The sequence below is a fragment of the Ictalurus furcatus genome, chromosome 15 (genome assembly GCF_023375685.1).
Source record: "Ictalurus furcatus strain D&B chromosome 15, Billie_1.0, whole genome shotgun sequence".
NCBI lineage: Eukaryota > Metazoa > Chordata > Actinopteri > Siluriformes > Ictaluridae > Ictalurus > Ictalurus furcatus.
The window spans coordinates 3,269,671-3,289,756 of record NC_071269.1 but is presented as its reverse complement, the minus strand read 5'-3'; the positions used below and the strand labels follow the sequence as shown (position 1 = coordinate 3,289,756).

Genomic DNA, 20,086 nt, shown 5'->3' with positions numbered 1-20,086 from the left:
GGAATAACAGCAATAGCAGGTTTTCATATCCAAATTCATATCCAATCTTTACTCAAACTCAATAAAACTCACTATACTTACTCACTAATACTTTTCTACTTTAACTTGACTGAAGAATTTCAAGCTGCACTTCAGTGTTTATTTAGATGACCTTTACCACCTCTGCTTGCAGTGGAATTATGGGAATTTAGTGAAACAATTGAAATAGAAATGTGTGCTAGCTGTGGTCAGATTGTTGAAGTTATGAGCTGTGTGTATGACAGATGAGTGTTTGTTTGGTTGCTGTCCGAGGTCCTGATGCCTCTCTCTCTCTCTCTCTCTCTCTCTCTCTCTCTCTCTCTCTCTCTCTCTCTTTGTACCTCAGGATCTCTGTGATGTCTGTCTCTCCCTCACACTATCTGTTTGTCTGTCTCTCTCACTCTCTGTCTGTTCATCTAACTCTCTCTCTCATCAGCTCTGTCTGTCTGTCTCTCTCTCTCTCTCTGTCTAACTCTCTCTCCCTCTCTGTCTATCTGTATCTACCTCACACAGTGTTTCTCTCTCTCTCTCTCTCTCTCTCTCTCTCTCTCTCTCTCTCTCTCGCTCCCTCCTATTCAACCATGTTTTAAGATAAGATTAAATTTGAGGTTAATCACACATTGTTCAGCAAAACCTTCTAAAGATCTCCTTTTTTCAATCAGACATATAGTCTAAAATAAACTCTCCCCAACGCATCACACATCCTAATAATCACAGCTGAGCTAATACTGATTGCAACGGCATGCTGCTTTTATATAACAGTTCTACAAACAGAAAACTCATATCACGTAAACGACATTTCAGACACAATATGGCCAAAGATTTTGTTTATTTTTCCTCCGTCAACAAAAACAGTTCCCACAGAAGCCACAGCTGGATAGAGCGTTGTGTGATGCAGTGTAATACACAGACTGACTGACAGACCGCAGTAAGTGCAGTAACGGTTTCAGTGAAATGAATTATTCTTAGACTTATGTGGCGAACACAGTCGAGCGGAGTGATAGAAACACTGAAATGTAACAGAGCTGTTATACTGAATATCATCACTTTTGGAACTAAGTGTTGTATAAGCTGTGTTAGAAATGTTCAGGAACTGTGCGAAGTGCTTCTTCTGGAGGTCTTGTCACATCCACGTTCTAGGAAACAAATAAAATATACACATAAACAAATACAATATGTTTACACATATTCAGAAATAATGCTGAATCTGCTGCTCTGTTATGCATTTGGGTGATTACCGCAGGTTTTTCTCTGTGTGTGTTGACTGCTGGGATGTTTAGGTAAATAGATTCCACTTTGCATCCTATATGAAAAAAAACAGCAAAAATAAATAAATAAAAATAAATAAACAGAATCAGCAAAATTGTTACAAATTATTAAAATAATATACAGCATGTCTTATACTAACCGTAGGCCACTGGTGTTAGTTTGAGTACAGTATGGAGTGGACATTTAAGGTACGGAAGTTCGTCTGTGGAGAAAACAGATTTTCAGTGCTGTCACAGAGTTGCACATTAGTGAAGTGTTCAGTGCTGAAATAAAGTGCCTGGCTTTTGTTTCAAACCTGCACTTTTGTCCAGGAAGTAGGCCAACAGAGAACGCATGACTGCCTGGTGGCAGATGACCAGCACATTCTCCTGTCTCTCCAGCTCCATGATGACTGGCTCTAGGCGATGCACCAAGTCTTCGTAAGACTGTGTGACAGACAGAGAAGAAACGGTAACTTTGAGGTCATGCTAAATCAGGCTTTCAACATGACATATTAGCCTGCTCTATTGGCTAAGCAGCAAGAGATTATCCAGATGCTCTTTGTACTGCCCCAATTCCGAAAAAGTTGGGACAGTATGGAAAATGCAAAAAAAACTAACAAAAAGAGTGGTTTGAAAATCAGTTCACCCTGTACTATATTGAAAACACATCATTAACACATTATTTGATGTTTTACTTTGTGAATTTAATTTATTTTTGATATGTCAAATCTGATGACTGCAACACACTCCAAAAAAGTTGGGACAGTCGACAGTTTACCACTATGTAGCATCATCTTTTATTTTAATAACACTTATTAAGCGTTTGAGCGCTGAGTGAAGGCACCACTTGGTTAAGTTTAACAAGTGGAATTTTCCCCCATTCATCCATTATGCATTTCTTCAGCTGCGCAACTGTACAGGGTCTTCGTTGCCTTATTTTGTGCTTACGCAAACAGAAAAGCTGACGCGTCTGTCGGCAGATTGGCGAGCCTGAACCCATCCTTGGTCTTGAAGTACTAGGCCTTTTTTTGAGGCTCCTTATACACTATGATTAGACGATTGCCTCACCTGTTTCACACCACCTTCTTATTTCAACTTCTCACATTGCTATTAGTCCTAAATTGCCCCTGTAGCAACTTTTTTGGAACATCTTTACAGCTTTACTTCTGACTGTTGAAAAATACTGACACTGGAGACTCCTTCGAAAAAATATCTCCTCAAACAAAACTTCACCATATCAACAACTACACAGATTTTTAAATCTGTTTATGTGGATCATACAAGTCCTTGTTTAAGTTGTTACTATAGAAACAGTAACATACTAGATACTAGAACATATTTTATATACTTGGGAAATCTTACAAAAGACTAAAGTCATCACTCAAAAACTTATAGGACCTAATAATTTATGTTGGGAAAAATGGTATCACTCCAGCATTAGAAAAAATATATACAATGCCATTTTGACACTAAACAGATTGGATGGTGTTGTGAATCTAGCTTACTTCTCCTTTGGGGTATCTGTACCGATACTTGTCTTGGTCTCTCATCGCGAACTCCTCTGGGTAGTTCTCCTGGATCTCTTCATAAGTCATCTCCTCACACACACCCTTAAATGAGAGTTTGACATTATAACATGCAGTTTTGATATATCTAGTGTTGTTTATAGATATCAGAGATATTATCTTACAGCATCGATCTCATTCAGGGCTTTCCACTGCTCGTAAGTGACTCCCAGAGCCTCAGCCGTCTGTATGGTCCGTTTCAAGTGACTCGTCCACACTTTTAGGTCTTTTATCGCCTGATTTCTGATGAACTCTGACAGAGCACCAGCATACTGACAAACAAAGCAGAGGTGTTTAGTCTATACCAAACAAGCTACATTATAAACCATTATGCTTCACACATGTGGTGGATCTAAAGAAGCCTTTTAAGGCCAAGGATGATTCTTTTAAAGACGATTTTTCCCAGCAGATGGTGCTGTTGAATTGAGTTAGTGAGTCAGAGTCATTATTGACTGTGTCATCGGCTCATTTTGGACTGACTACACAATTGGGGTGCCATTTGTATCCCACTGACATTACATTTACAAATAAGTATGTAAAGTAAATTTTAAATATACTCAAATTGCCTTTCACAAGAACGCATGCACATGATTCAGATCAATACTGTAACTTACAACATTAATAAACAACCTACAAAATCAACAGCACTTAGAAAACAGCATTTTGCCAGTCCCAGTCCACTATAATTACGCTTTGCCTTATTTTATTTATTTTTTGCCTTAATTTGAAGTATTTTTGCATTAATGTAAATGTAATGTAAATCTGTATAACATGTAAACATTTGTATCCATTGTATGTCATGAAAAGTGCACAATTTAGTTCCAAAACATTCACTCTACCCTGTTACCTGAACACATTCCCCCCCATGAAATATCTGGAACAAGTCACATGTTCGACAGGAATTTGCATCGTCTGAATTTCCTGAAGGTCATGGGAAGAAGAAAATTAAGTTCTCTAATTGTTTAATATGTATATATATATATATATATATATATATATATATATATATATATATATATATATATATGTAAAAACATTTATATTGTGATATTAACTGATGAGGTCAAATGATCTGGAAAATGCAAACATGTTAGCCCAAATTATAAACTGAAAAATTAAATTGATGTTATAAAAATAACTTTTACATTAGAATGTCATTAATGTCCTCATGACGTTAGTATAGGTGCTACTTAACCACATTTTGTGTATTTGCTATGCTAAAAAAATGAACCCTGTTCCTTTCAATGCTGTTACCCATTGAAGAGAAAAATGCAGCCATTACCAGCAGTGTACTGTAAAGATGAAATATTGTTGCCTGAGCTTGTTTAGTACATTTTCTGAATGATAAAATGCATGTTTCCACTTCTGGATGATTTTTCTTGACTGCACTTATATAGCGCGTTTATCCAAAGCACTTTACACTGTGTCTCATTCACAGTCACACACCAATGGTAGCAGAGCTGCAAGACACTAACTTGCCATCGGGAGCAACTTGGGGTTCAGTGTCTTGCCCAAGGACACTTCGGTATGTGGAGTCACGTGGGCCGGGAATCGACCCGCCAACCCTACGATTAGTGGACAACCCCCTCTACCACCTGAGCCACAGCCACATTTGGGCCAATGTTTGGCTATCCATACACTTATCATTGACAGACTGTTGGTGTTTTTCGCACCATTCTGTGTAAACTCTAGAGACTGATGTGTGTGAAATTCCCAGAAGATCAGCAGTTTCTGAAATACTCAAACCAGTTCTCCTTGAACCAACATCCATGCCACGATCAAAGTCATAGAGATCACACTCTTTCTTCATTCTGATGTTCAATGTGTACATTAACGGAAGCTCCTGACCTGTATATGCATGATTGTTTGCATTGTGCTGCTGTCACATGATTGGATGATTATATAACTGATTGAAAGTGTACCGATGGGCATATTAAAATGAACAGTGAGTGTATATGACCCAAAAAACGTCTCTCTGGGATCTGTGTTATACTGAATGACTTATTAGTGGGGCATCACGTATCATATACATTTAGACCCTGGCATTTTCACAGGAATTAACACATCCAAGCTTTTTGACATCATTTATAAGAGGTCATTTTTTTTGTAGCTCAAAGACAATATGTTTGTTAACATCAGCAGAGATGCCTAGTATACAGTATACAGTATTCACTCAATCCTAAGACTGTTTCATTGTCGCTTTTGATATATATTAAATTTTATCCCTCAATCTAATATTATGATCATCCATCACTGATCATCAGTGAATTATGTAGATTTCACAAATATTACTACTCATGCAAACCCAAAAGACACAGCAGGCCTTGTCTCACCCTTTTGCCTTGTGAAGAAAGGCCAGAGTCTCCTCCGATGCGGCCCAACTGGTTCAGCTCGCTCTCCCCATGCCTGCTGAGGTAGATGGAGCGTGGTGTGACATGGATGTTCATGAGGTAGTACACTATACGGCTCTGGATATGGTCCTGAACCCTGTTCACCAGATATCTGGTGCCCACGTTGAAGATCTTAATGTAGGACATATTCCTAATGTACACAAGATAGGAAGCGGAAGAAAGAATTGATTGAAATACACAGGTAGTTTGTATTATCTCTTGTTCTTAAGATGCATATGATGTATTTTAACCTGTCCTTTTCATCATCAAGGGAAATGTAAGTCATCTTGTAGCATTCAACGCGCTTCAGAAAGTCCTCCAGCACCTCGTCTTTATCACAGGTCTCATAGTCCGGGCTATTCAGTTTCACTTCCTGTTATTTTCCAACGAAAAATAGATTTAAATGAAAAGTGCTTCAACTTAAATGCGTAATTAGATAAGATTAGATTAGAGTAGATTCTTACATTGTTCCTTACCTTTATATTTGCCTCAATAATTTCTGGGTCATCACAAATCGACTCGATAAAAAACACCTGAAAATAAATTATTTACTGCTGAAGAACTTTGAAAACGAGCAAGTGTTTTTTTATTTTTTTTATTTGGAGAAACATTTCTATGTTCTATGTACGTGTGGGAAGCCCTGCACCTGCCTTGTAGCCCCTCTCCTTGGCGAAGCTGGTGATGATTCCTCTCCTCTCCGTTGTGGTGTTAGTGGCATCAAATACCTTTGTAAAACAATTTCACCAGAGATTGATTCAGCTTCATCACCCCATTATGTCTTTTTTGTTGTCGTTCAAACAGACACCCACTAAGTTAAATTCAAACTCAGTCAGTACCGGCTAGCATTATCAATAGAAACAACGTTCCTATTTTAGATCATTTTATTCAGATGAAAGATGGAATTACTAGGGAAAAATGAGTACAGTGTCATGGTTTTTGCTATAGTACAGCTTTAAACAATATCAGTATACAAAACTGCAGCGCTAGTGCAATCAGGAAATTTGTGTGTTTTAAGATACCCTAGAGCTCAAAATATGATGTTACTGTTGGATGATGTTTAGATCAAATTTGCTTGCACAATGATGTTTTTTATTTTTATTTTTATTTAAACCAATGAATTCCTCAATATATGTCGAAAAATCGACTACACTAAGCATTATGTATGAGTTTAGTTTGCTTTCTCATGAAATAATCTCAGTAAAATTGTATTTGATATAAGAGTAAAAGGGCAGAAATGTTCCTAGGTCATTTTAAATAGATTCTTAGTCATTTACATTTTGTGGAATAATTTTTTTTTTTAAATGTAAGGTAAACTGTTTTCGCAAATTTTATTAATCCATTAATGCATTCATGCATTCATTTATATTTACTTACGGTATGCTTTACCTTTGTAACTGTCAGAAAGCTTTTTTAAGGTTTTATTTTCTACACTGGTATAGCAAAAGGAAAAATCTTTTTAGATTTGCTTATAATGATACAGTATATTGCCATACCAGTACTGCATATTTATGACAAATATCAATCAGTAATGATATTTTTTTGTGTTCTGAGACATGCACGGTTAATAAACAGTGAATATAGCAGTATATGATACTACAGGTTTTGCTGTGCTTTGATGAGCAGTGCTCTCATATTGCCTCTTACTCACTGCTACTTGTCCCTGCTCCCTAGTGAAGTAGTTGGCAATGTCCTTGAGGGCCTTGAAAACGCAAGCCCTGCACACAACAGAGTTACACTATTACCATACAATACTAATCAGTACACAAGCTATTGCAGTGCATTCATGTAGTGTGTAGCCTTTTATATCTTTCCTTTGATATATCTTGCTCCATACCTGCGGATATTCATGGCCTCTTCATTATCTGGGTGGAAGAATTCATAGTTTTTGTAACTCTTGACTGCTTCTCTTCTGTACTGGCCCAGATTAAAGACTGCAGAGAAGTGGGATCACATTTTTAAAATTTTACACAATCTTAGGATAATCTTGGGTTCTATACTCAAACTCGTTTTGTTCTCGTCTTTATCTTCAGTTTGGCAACATTGCCTGACTTCATCTGTCACTCAGTTTGCTGAAACCTTGGCTCATCCTTTCATAACCTTATAATTAGACTACTCTGCTACAATAAAAAATATTGTAAAAAAAAAAAAAAAAAAAAGAGCCAATAAAAAAAGCCAATAAAAAAATATGGCTCATCTTTTCATAACCTTATAATTAGACTACTCTGCTACAATAAAAAATACGCTTTAACGCATTAAAAATTCAGACCCCGAAATTAGGTTCTCATAAGAAGCAAGTACTCTACGTTACACTCAGTATATTAAATACAAACTCCTACTCCTTTCTTTTAAAGCCCTCATGGTTCTACCCTTCCATATCTAACAGATCTGCATCCATTCCTCCCAGATCATGTACTCTGGTACTACTGGTACTGATCTACAGGTCCAGAATTGGCTCTCCATATTTTTGCAGTCATATTTTTGGTTCAGACACTAAACCAGATGAACATATGCTCTGAATTGAGAACTTCTGTTATAAATTGGCCGAGCACCTTGAGTTGGGACTCCAATCCAGTTGAAGTAGCGTGTAAGCTTCCTGGAGATATAAGTCTTTCCTCTGGCAGGCAGCCCCACCATTACAATCATGGTTGGAGAGTTTGTAAACTGGGGTCGTGACGCTGCAGAATAATGAATACCACAGTGAGTAAAACAGTATACTTTTCCAAAAAGACAGGAAACATATTGATTAAAGAAAGGTTAAATGCCAAAAAAAAAGACATATTGTCTCAATATTTAAAAATGTATAGTAGTGGTTGGGGTAACTTAATCTGAGGGGCTTAGGGTTAGTGCATAACAGATTCCTATCTCACAATTCCCACGAAGAATGTGTGCCGTATTCTAAATAGCAACCATGGACCTCTAAGGACCTGAAAGACCAGTTGAACAAAGAGACAAGTGCTTTCAGTTCAGGAGAACAAATGGGAGTAGTCAGAGCTTAAGAAGTGACTAAATGAGGGCAAAAGGTGCAGCAAAACAATGTGAAGAAGATTGTCCCAACAGGCCACCTCAACCCTACAAACCGTCACCTACTCCAGTTTTTTTTTGTTGTTTTTTTTTCCAGGCAAGGCATAAATCCTAACTCTACCCTCTTTCCTTCTTTTTGCAGTCCCTGTGAATCCCCCACTTTGGATCCCACACTGTTTACCCCATCACTAGGAGCACCACCACACTGTAATCTGACTGTCTGAGGACTGACTGAAGAGATCTGGGATAAGACAAGGCTGTGGGGTGTGTTAGAATCAGCCACAGGGTGCTACAGTGGAATGCCACAGTACCTGTTCTGAAATGGCAGAAATGGCCCTAGCACAGGATGACTTCCTGTATGGCTGAAATGACAAAAACAGGACAGTTCAACATTCTTAAGCACTATAGACCCTTTTGCCTCACATTATGAAGACACAGCTTTGAGAGGCTGGACAGCAAACAGATCTGACCTTTGGTGCAGCTCGACAAGTACCTGGGAATCTACTTGATCAACAGACTGACTGAACAGTTGGACTGGACTAATACCACTGATGCACTGTACATGAAAGACCAGAATGTACTTTTCTATCAGACTGTTGTGGCCAGAGTTCTCTTTTATCCTGTGGTCCATTGGAAGGTCAATGTCACTGCAGGGGGCATCGATCAACTCATAAACATTCAGGAAGACCAGCGCCATCAAAAATTAGGAGGTAACCATGAAGAGGATGGTAGCAGTGTTGGAGAACATTTTGAACAATTCTGCCCATCCCCTCTATTGCTTTACATCCAGTAACACCCTCCCCCCCAAGGTGTTCATGGAAACACTACTGGGGATCTTTTATGCCCAGGGCTATCAGAGTCCACATGCGTCCTCACAGCATGCTGTCCTACCACCTGTTTCTCAGGATGGACAATGAGACAGCAAGGCAATATAACAGCAATCATTAACTTGCAATACACCACTCATTTTCTGGCAAAATTCTCTGAAAAAATTGTGTAAAGGCTTAATTATTTTTTCATGCAAGATGGCCCACATTCCCAGTAATAGTTTTTTTGTTTTTTTTGCTATGTTCAGATATTGATAGACTATGAAATACTAAAGTGAATGTGGTGAAATTGTATGCAGACTGGATGGGAGGAGGATGTGTGGGGTGAAAACACAGCCCAAATCAGAGCAATCAATGAAAGAAGGAATAGTTTGCTTTTTCCAGCTACTGCATGATAAACACCTTCCTTAATTCATCATACAAACCGAAAAAAAACAAGGACACTAGTAGAAAAAAATTTATACAGCTCATCTACATGGAGGTAGATTATCTAAAATGCTGAAACATTAATTAACGTGAATTACTTTATATATACATATGTTTATCAGCGGTCTGTTACTGGAGATGTGAAATGTCCGCTAAACAAGTAGCAGACTAAGATCAAAAAACACAACAACAACAACAACAACAACAAGATGAAAATATTTTTTTCACACTCACAGCCTCTCCTTTGACTCAGTGAGCCTCCAGCTCCAGGCACCCAGATTTTCAGCAAAGGGGTCTGCATGAGTTCTGTCTTTTCTGTGGACATGTCATATAACATTTAACTGCCTTGTTCTTCCCCTGAGCCTAAAGTCACCAAGTCACAGTCGCACACTCACAAAGCAGCCTTCTGTGAGTTCTGCTCCTTCTGAGGTCACCTGACTGTTGCCTTGGAGACGTGAGCATGGGGAGGGAGAGGAGGAGGAGACTGTGATAAGAGGAGCAGTAAGGAAGCGACATAGAGGCCTATGGGATTGACTCATTAACCATCTGGAAAAGGCTCTAAGTTCAGTTGTGTTCCCAGCCGAAGTCACTTACAGAACAATTTAAGAAATCGTCACTATAGTGTATCTATCACAGAGTGTTGGTGTAGTAAAATGCCACTAACAACATCTGTATCTGTTTAGTGCTTCAAATATTCATATCTGTATTGAAACCAGAAATGGGCGTGGCCTAAACACAGAAGGCTTGTTTTTTTTTAATGTTTTTATGGAATTTGTTTTCCACCACGTATCAGAAAATATTACACAGATTTATCTCAAAAATGTCACATTTTATCCCTCAGTTGCAAAATAATATCGCACAACTGTCTATTTATCCTGCAATTCCAAGTTAATATCTCACAGCTGTTAATTTTTACCTTTGTGCGACTTTGTGCTTCTGCTTATTACACTATCCCCTCCCCCCAACTAAATCACAACAACACCACAAGCAAGTCAACCTGTTAAAGCCTAAGATATTCTCCTGGCATGGACAGGAGAAAAGAATACCTTAGGTAGGTCCTGATACTTGTTTACACCTTGCTAAATATACTTATATTGTTAAATTTCATGTCTTAAATGTAACAGTTGCATGAAAATAACTCTAAACAAAGTCATAATTGTGTGTTGTTATTTGTAATTGCAAGATAAAAAGTCACTATTGCTTGATATTAACTTGCAAACACAATATACAAAGTCGCAATTGCAAGGCAAATTTGTGTAATATACTTTATCAAAAGTCAAGTGGAACAAGCTTCCATAGTTTTTTTAGTCCAACACATGCAGTTATTATCTTTGTTTGCACCTGTCCACAATATTTTCTAACAAATTTAGTTGGTTCTATTTCTCAAAATAGAAACAAACCTAGTAGCTTAATTTAAACCACTGAAACCGTACACAGGCAGTTACTAAGGATGAATGAATGAATGCTGCAAATGCATCGCGTATTGACTCACGTTCACATTAAAGAACGTGGTCTTTGTTTGTCCTGCAAGCTTCATATCTGACCAGTAACTGATCACCCTATTCATATCTGTATTTGTATCTGTTTTGAACACATTATCTGTTCAATTCCAACATAGAGACATTAGTGAAATTTTCCCTATCAATCCCCCCCACCACATTTAAAGTATAGTTCCACTGTAAGCAGTATCCTTGTAGAAATTTCTATTCATTTTGCTTCCATTAGACATATTAGTGCAAGATTGAATAAAACCAGAATAAACAAAGCAGTAGGTCAGTTATACAGTCAGTGATGCTCTTTGCCTAAAAGACTGAGATGTCTCAGTCTGCATATGTTTGCTAACAAGATTAGATGGCTTGAGCCTGGCCTGAATCACGTCTGATCCTTTGCACCGTCTGGGAAGATGACACCTGCAAGATATTTATCGAGTCACTAGTATCTTGCCCTTAATTCTCTACCTGGTCTCTTTGTTAAACATTGTAATGAGAGGGAAATTTGCATTTACTAATTAATCTTTTCATTAAAGGTTTTTGAAGGATCGTTGCCTGCAGCATAGATCAGATCACAAGATATTATTATTATTATTATTATTATTATTATTATTATTCACACAGGATACACTACCAAAACTTGATTACAGAAGGAAACGACAACAACCAACGAACGGAACCTACAAAACCTTGGTTGCTAGTTGACTAGATATATCCAAAGAACATGGTATGAAAACGCACCATATACGCTATATAGCTAAAGCACTTCTTCCTACCTGCCTGAAGTTGGCCCCCCACCCAACTCAAAACGTCAGTAAAATAGTCTCAATCGTTTGTGCTCCGTTTGTGCTGGTTTGTGCCCATAAAAGTTTCGTTTGTGACATTGAATTATAGGCGCAAATCTCTTCTGTGTGAGCACCCTTTTAGAATCGAATTGCCAAAGACTTTTTCAAGACAAATCATATCATTTGTTCAATAAACAATTCTCTTTAGTTCATTCACTGGTCTCTCATGATTGAACTTTTCATTTATTTACAAGGAGGATCATCTGCTACACTTCACTGCCAGCACTAGGTGTAAGTGACACTTGTGTTCACGATAATCTTGTGGAAATTAGTGTTGTTAGTATAGGAAAAGTCGATATAGTTACTAAATCAAAATTCTGGCCAGTGTAAGTACAATGTTTTAACACTGTCACTTACAATATTATTAGTTAACTTCAATCATAATGGTACAACATTCAAGAGAGCTAAGCTTGTCAGTGTCGGGCTTGATGGTGTTTTTCACTCAAGTCTTGGTTTGAAGACAGATAGTAGCTTGTAAGTAGTAAGTGTTTTTAAGTTTAAGTTTTTAAAGGTCCATTATTTGCGTCAAAGGATGTTTGATAGTACACAGTAATTCAATTTCACAAGTAAAATCTTAATTAATTAATTCTTAATTCACTGAGTCATTTAAGTCATTAAGTTTCCACACACACACACACACACACATGTATATATATACATAAAATAAAAATAAAATTATATATATATATATATATATATATATATATATATATATATATATATATATATATATACACACACACATATATACACACACACACACACACACACACACACACACAGCCTATGTATGTATAAACACAGAGCTACAGCAAACAGATTATGGTGTGTGTATTTATTTATGACAGTCACAAGAACTAAGCTTTTATCTGCACAAACTGAGCACAAATGATTGAGACTATTTGGAGTGAATTTGGAGCATGTGGGGGGGGCTGAGTGACCCCAGAATGACCTTTCTTTAGAATGACCTTTAAAATGATTCTTTTAATATCTCCAGAACTGAAGCAGCACGAACGAAAATTTTTACGGCACAAACCAGCACAAACGGAGCACAAATGATTGAGACTATTTTGCCAACGTTTTGCGTTGGGTGGGGGGCCAACTTCACACAGGTCTTTTACCTGCCTTCATAATAATGTTACATTATGACTGCAATAAATCCAGACTAAGACCTATACCAACTGAGACCAAGACCAAGACGAGGCAGAACTAAAATCAAGACCTTTCTTTGAGACATTCTACACTACTGTTAGGGAAAACATCCAATCTTAGCCAGCTAACCCGATGTAATAAATCAGAGGCAGTAAAAGTATACAAATTCAAAAGTAAAACTCAAGTAAAAGTGTACTTCCTTGTACTGGGTACTCTGGTTTCCGCCCCCAGTCCAAAGACATGCATTGTAGGCTGATTGGAATCTCTAAACTGTCCATAGTGTGAGAGTGTGTGTGTGATTGTCCCCTTCGATGGGTTGGCAACCCGTCCAGGGTGTCCCCCACCTTGTGCCCCAAGTTCCTTGGGATAGGCTCCAGGCTCCCCAAGACCCTGTGCAGGATAAGCAGCACAGAAAATAAATGGATGGATGGACAATCTTCCTCAAATCAAACACTGATTTTAGTTACTGATGCTAAATTAGCGCCTCTTTCAACAAGAACGAACATGGGAAAACATTTCAAGCTCAAGTTCAAGTGGCTTCATTGTCATTTCAACCATATACAGCAGGTACAGTTCACAGTGAAACAAAACAATGTTCCTCCAGGACCACGGTGCTACATAAAACAACACACTAACCACATGAGACGACACACAACTAGATAAGATCTACAAGCAACAACACAGGACAGTACAGTACTACTAAAACAGGACAATATTCACAGTAAGTGACAGTGTAGCGCCGACCGGTGCACAGTTTTAATGAGGAAGTGTCCGATATAATAGGTAGTACCAAAGAGTAACAATATCGTTAAAAAAATAATATTTTCCTTTTTGTGTTTCATTGGAAAATGCTTAATGATTTCAGTTTTTAAAAAAATGGTAAATGATGATAGATAGATAGATAGATAGATGATAGATAGATAGATAGATGATAGATAGATAGATAGATAGATGATAGATAGATAGATAGATAGATAGATAGATGATAGATAGATAGATAGATGATAGATAGATAGATGATAGATAGATAGATAGATGATAGATAGATAGATGATAGATAGATAGATAGATGATAGATAGATAGATAGATAGATAGATAGATCGATCGATCGATCGATCAAACTGTTGCAATGTTGTTTTGGGATGTTTGTCCAGGCTTGTACCACAGCTTAAGTCTCTTGTTGTTTGTTTTTTGGGAGGAGTCTCTGAAGTAAAAAATACAATTAGAGACAGATGACACAAACTAGACACCAGTAGAATCAATAAGCAGAGAAGAATAGGTGTCTAACTGACAATTTTCATGATAAACATCTCATCAATCCAGTGATTGTGAATGAGGAATGAGGCATAGATTAATAAAACCCCCAGCAGCTGCACTTGCTTAATCAGTGTAGCTTCTACAGCTCTGTGTGACATTTATGAAAATATGCCCACACTTTAGAAAGAGAAAGCAAACCTTGGCTTGTTCTATTTAATGCCAAGTGGGGTTAAGACTTAACCACATATGTTTTTCAGGTAGTCGGCATTTCGCTCAAAACCCCATGCTTCTAAGAACATGTTAAATGATGTGCTTAGTACTTGGAAACCTTTAAGTTAGGTCTGCGTTTATTTATATGGCTTTTCTTATATACTGTATTTGTGTAGTTTGAAGTGTAAAAATGAGTACAGTAAACAGCTTGCACTGTGAATCCTTATACAGAACATTGCTTGCATACTAATTAAGGGCAAATATAACTCAGTATATGCCAAAAGATAAAAAGTCAGATGATATTGCATAGTGAACAACCATTAGTGAATAAACCAACAGTTCAAAGAAACAAAATATTAAAGACAAAACGTTTTAATAATCCATCATTAACTCATATACAAAATCTTATAAAATATTTGTGTCCTGCTCTTTTAGTTACTCAATGAATGTCTGGTGCTATTAAAAGCCTGACCAGCTGGAGTGATGCAACCCAGTCAGTATGTTAGCTGTGGCTGTTTTGAACCCAGGGGAGTTGCTAACCATCCTCACGAACGCATGCATGGTCTGTAAATAGAAAATGATTTGGAAAATGAGAGAGAAAGATGAACAATGCTTCCATACAGCCACAACACAGGAGGTGCATTAATGGTGTTCTAATTACTTCCATAAAGTTAGTAGATCAGCCATGACATGCTTGATGTCTGATGCTAGTTTTGCACTGGAGCTATGAGACGAATGTATCTAACAATTAATAGAAGTATTCCTCAAAATATGGTATGTAAATACATGACCAAATCTTCATATTGTTGTTTCAAATGATGTTGTTAAGCTAAATGTACAATACTATTGTGTATTAGTATGCAAGACTCTGTAATTATTGCTTAGTTCATAATCAACTATGAGCAAACCGTTACTTTATTATTACTTACTGAGTAATTACCCAGTATTTATTAGTAGTGACTTTGTTGTTAATATAGTACTACTCATTCATTTCTGCTTAGTTACCTAAGAGTTATTGCATATTATAGCATTGTAAAGTGTTAACAATTGCTCTAGTCTAAGCAAAAAGAAATATGATTCTGGTTAAACAAAAACAAGTGATTGTTAATGTTTATAGTTTACATTAAGCCACACTGTATCTTAATAAACCATCTCCTCAAACCTGTGTGTCACTGTTGATGAACAGGATGTGGACACGCTCTTCCGTTACTTGCTAGCTACATTAGCGTCATAGCTTCAGTGCAAAACAACAGAAGTTGGGCACCAAACACCCTGGCGTACTGACCATTCCTTTAACATGGTAGTATATTAACAATGGAGCTATTTATGTAAATTATATCAAAAATCTATTCATTTAGTATGCATGCAATTAGGTGATATAGTCTGACAGTGTGTGCTCTCTATAGGTTCACTTATGGGTCATCTCTGGTCAGCCCATCGTCCTCACCTGTGCTGTCACAGAGGGTTTGCATGCGCAACTCTTTCGGAAACATGTCCATCTCCGGAAGAAAACTGAAAAGAAATTGCCTGAACACACCACCGTACCATATGCTTGATGCCGTATATATTGGATGCTTTTATGAACTGACAGGCTTTGGCTCTTGCTGAGGTTCCCACACCCTCCCTCATTACACACAGACATATGATCTGAGCAGTCTGATCTTGGCCTTTAACATCATCCAGACCAAGGGATCACTATATACACACATCACACATAACAAGAGCAAAGGTCATGCTGTGACTTTTAGCATGTACGCACATTCTCCACTGATCATATGCAGAATTGTCTTTGACACTATTAACACAGAACATTATTCTGCAATGGATATTTGGGTATACACAGTAGGAATATACAAATTTCAGTATATGTGGTAGGATAAATTGTGACAGTCTTCACTGAAGCTGCTGGTTTTATACACTAATCTAATGGAGAAATAATATGACAGCATTTTATGTATTTTTATTTTCATTCCCTGCTCAAATGTTGATCACATTATGGAATAAAACAGTATTGAGGATAACAAAGGATGCATGATTAAATTAAAACCATGCATCATTTGCATTGTGATATACAATACTCTATCGAACAGTTCATATATTATAATTTATTGTTAGTATATTCACCCATATAAACTGCAATATATGTGAAATATATTAAAATAGAAAACTGCTAGTGTGACTGATATACAGATGTTTGACAAATTAATAATAAGATGTTTTGGACACCAGAGCCACCAAAATTGCTTCAGTGAGCCTTGGAAATTGATTCTACACGTCTGTGCAACTGTACCGGATAATAGAAATAGAAAGGATAAATATTTAAGTAGGCAAATATTTAAAGGATAAATATTTAAGTTCAGAGTTGGAAAAGCAGGGGAAGTTGAAGCACAATGTAGACAAGTCATAGCATTCAGTGTTCACCCAGACGCAGAGGACAGCAGATTAATGAATGAAGTGGATGAAGGTCAGAAACATTGATTAGCCACCAGATGTCAGTGCAGGAGTAGATATACGATTATCAAAAATATTTGAGGTGTACATGGTTGTTGTACATGGGTACAGAATGCAAAACGTATTCTTTGCAGAGGTGCAACTAATGGTATGGTATTCTTAGAAACAAAGGAAATATACCTATTCATAACCACGAATGTCTTATATCTAGAAAGAGTAGGAGGTTTGCAGATCTGTAGTCAGGGTTCAGTTCTCAGAATAAGTTTCTGTTGTTTTCACTTCCCCTTTCAGAACTGGCATACTAGTTGTAGTAATAGTGAGATTCGGATATTGGGTTATGATATGATATCACATGTTCCTATGAGACCTGCTTAGCGGTTTTGGGACTTTGCTGTCAGAGCTCACACGACATGCAAAAACTCCAGATGATGATAAGGAAAAGAGGTCTTCTTCTCAGAAAATCCCCTTGGTACAGAATGACCTATTTAATTGCCCTCAATCTTTTGACAAACACAGTGAGAATCTATGTATGACAGTGTTATAGAAAGTAGTCATTGAGTAGTTTGTGTAAAAGTGTCTTGAAAATGACTCAACTAAAACGTTCCTATTAACCTCCCTCACAAACTTTCTAGCAGAGGAAAATAGGTTCTGCAGCAATTCTATCACTCTCTGTATTACAGTCAAATCCATTTCTTTGCATTTTAAAGTGTAATATTCCTAATATTTTTGCCTTATTTGTAACTTACCTGGACTAAAGTGTTGGCTAAATTAATAAATATAAATACTATTTTATTAAAAAAAAAAAAAAAAAAAAATGTTCACGAGTGCATAGGTGATGATTTACATTAAGGTTCCCTTAACTAACATCATTTAATGCATTAGTTAAAATAAATAAATAATAATTAAAAAAACGTATTCATGGATTAATAAATTGCATTAATAAATTATTATATTAATAAATAAATTTTTTAATTAAGTATTTGCCACGATTAACAATGACTGAATAATAAGCTGCAAAGGTCCATTTCCTCCCACTCAAAAAAAAACAAACCCCAAAGCAACAACAACAACAACAACAACTAAAAAACATAAAGCCAAAAATACCAGTAGTTGCAGAAACACCCAAATACACATAAATTACACATAAAGAACAATACTTTAATAGTATTAACCACCCTTATTTTTGGTATTTGGTATACATTTTAATAATAATAATAATAATAATAATAATAATAATAATAATAATTATTATTATTATTATTATTATTATATTTTATGTTGTACACTATGCTTTACCTGGAGTACCACTATCCATTTTACAGTCAGTTTTAATATTGAAAAACAAACCACAATACTTCATGCAAGAGTTTTTGTATGAACATTCAGCGCATTACATGTTAATTGAGAAATAATAAAGAAATAAAGAAACAAAACCCCCCCACACACAGACACACATGAACTTGATTATATTGAACATTCCCTTTTTATGTAAGATTACTTAATTTCTATGTTGATCTCATAGGCGAGAGTTCAGGTGAACTTGGAGCTTCTTGTCGTTTTCGCCCCAAATTTAAAAACCTCTTCAGCAGTTCATCACTGTTCAACAGATATACCAGTGGGTTAATGACACAGTTCAGACTTGCTAGCCCTTCGCTTACATGTCTGGCAACATACATGCCGGAATACCATGTCTTACATACTTTATTTATTTTTGAGATGCGAGTCATCAGGTTGAGATTTCTGAAGATGTGGATGGGGATGAAGCATATGGAAAAGAGCACAGCCAGGATCACCACCAGCCTGAGGCACTTCAGCTTCAGCGTGGTGTCGCCGATGTCTTTCTTAGTGGCTAGAATCACAGCCATGTGGCCATAGCAGCACACGATTAACACCAAAGGGATTACAAATCCAGTAACTGTCAGTATAATGCTGTATGTCAAGTAGCTCCCAACGCTCTGGTCTGTAGTTGAGTCATAGCATTTCTCTCTTTTCTTAAATGTTTTATCAAAGAACACATCAGGCAGACATTGAACCAACACCATAATCCAGACCACAGCGGATATTCCTACGGAGTGGCACACTTTTATCCTGCCTTTTACCTTCAGAGTGTATACAATGCCCAGATACCTGTACACACTGATGCATGTGAGAAATCCAATACTTCCATAGAGATTGGTGTTGAACAGGAATCTTGTTATCTTGCAGAAAGGCTGTCCAAAGATCCATTTTTGGCCGTGCACTTGATAGGTCACCCAAAATGGCAAGGTAAGCAGGTGTAAAATATCAGCAATGCATAAGTTTAAGGCAAATATTTTAATGTTTCCCAGCTTCCTCCAGTTTGTAAAAATAGATTTTAGTCCCCAGCAGTTACCAAGAAGTCCAAAAATAAAAATGATACAAAATGCAGTGGATGAGAAGATTTTTGGAAATTCAAAGTTAACCTTAAAGCAGAAACTATCAGTTTTATTGGCTACCATTTTACAGCTATAAGAGTAGCAACCATTTCTGGAAGGCTTTCTGAATTTTCAGCAACTGTGTGTTTCTGCACAAGCTTTTGTTCCCCCTCTGAAAGGCGCATTAAGACAACCCACTAAACAGGAAATTGAGTTTGCAGAAGCAGGTGCCTTGAGTAACACATAAAATGATATTTAAGTACCATTCAAATTTCATGATAATATGGTATTAGCAGATCATTTATAAAATAATAATAGCAACTACCCAGTCATACATTAATTGTATCTGATTACCATTTTACACCAGTATCAATGATTAATAATTATAATTACTATGGTTGACTATTCCTTACAACTATACAAGAAATGATTGTTGTATAAGCTGCTTGCTGTTGTACCATTAGTTTTGGAGCTACTACTCTTGCTACTTTAAAAACTCAGCTAATTAGTTTGTCTGTGCACGGAATAGTTGGTTGGAGTGGTTTTCTTTTCATAATTCATACGCAGGAAGATGCTACTGAAACCAGGCAGTTGGTAAAGACTGAAAAAAAGATCACACTTTTTTTTGTTCCTCTCTAATGTTTCAGTGCTATAGATACTAATTCAGAATCAGTTCTGCTTTCAATGCCACGTTCAAATCATGTTGTCTAACAGTAGTCTGGTGTGATGTTCATACGCTACTGACTGGAAATACTCAAATGTGTGAATATGAAACTAGCAAATTTAAAAT

General features: G+C 36.8%; 2 protein-coding genes across 9 annotated transcripts; both read right to left on the bottom strand.

Annotated features, from left to right (window-relative positions):
* Positions 1 to 830: 830 nt before the first annotated feature.
* On the bottom strand, positions 831 to 17,077 carry pfkfb1 (6-phosphofructo-2-kinase/fructose-2,6-biphosphatase 1). Of its 8 annotated transcripts, XM_053644284.1 has the most exons (15): positions 9,732 to 10,414; positions 8,556 to 8,606; positions 7,773 to 7,898; positions 7,058 to 7,154; positions 6,872 to 6,938; positions 5,874 to 5,948; positions 5,700 to 5,756; positions 5,475 to 5,596; positions 5,167 to 5,374; positions 2,959 to 3,105; positions 2,774 to 2,878; positions 1,583 to 1,712; positions 1,427 to 1,489; positions 1,257 to 1,321; positions 831 to 1,154 (listed from the first exon to the last, which is right to left on the bottom strand). In XM_053644284.1, the coding sequence occupies exons 3-15, from the start codon at positions 7,864 to 7,866 to the stop codon at positions 1,095 to 1,097; spliced, it is 1,290 nt and encodes a 429-aa protein (XP_053500259.1). In that variant the 5' UTR covers positions 7,867 to 7,898; positions 8,556 to 8,606; positions 9,732 to 10,414; the 3' UTR covers positions 831 to 1,094. The 8 variants fall into 8 exon arrangements, with proteins under 8 accessions (XP_053500259.1, XP_053500257.1, XP_053500258.1 ...); XM_053644282.1 differs by lacking the exons at positions 8,556 to 8,606; positions 9,732 to 10,414 and adding an exon at positions 15,900 to 17,077; XM_053644283.1 differs by lacking the exons at positions 8,556 to 8,606; positions 9,732 to 10,414 and adding an exon at positions 15,615 to 15,688.
* A 770-nt stretch (positions 17,078 to 17,847) lies between these two features.
* On the bottom strand, positions 17,848 to 19,477 carry si:dkey-78k11.9 (P2Y purinoceptor 1). The gene has a single exon (XM_053644299.1). It carries the CDS (start codon positions 19,378 to 19,380, stop codon positions 18,409 to 18,411), a length of 972 nt encoding a protein of 323 aa, XP_053500274.1. The 5' UTR covers positions 19,381 to 19,477; the 3' UTR covers positions 17,848 to 18,408.
* Between the last annotated feature and the right edge of the window lie 609 nt (positions 19,478 to 20,086).

Excerpts from the sequence above, each read along its gene's own strand:
- pfkfb1 (XM_053644281.1), bottom strand. The coding sequence starts at position 9,834 with ATGTTATATGACATGTCCACAGAAAAGACAGAACTCATGCAGACCCCT. Across the intron at positions 2,879-2,958 it reads CCCTGAATGAGATCGATGCT|GGTGTGTGTGAGGAGATGAC; the intron begins GTAAGATAATAT and ends CTCTCATTTAAG. Across the intron at positions 1,322-1,426 it reads ACTAACACCAGTGGCCTACG|GATGCAAAGTGGAATCTATT; the intron begins GTTAGTATAAGA and ends TTTTTCATATAG.
- si:dkey-78k11.9 (XM_053644299.1), bottom strand. The coding sequence starts at position 19,380 with ATGGTAGCCAATAAAACTGATAGTTTCTGCTTTAAGGTTAACTTTGAA.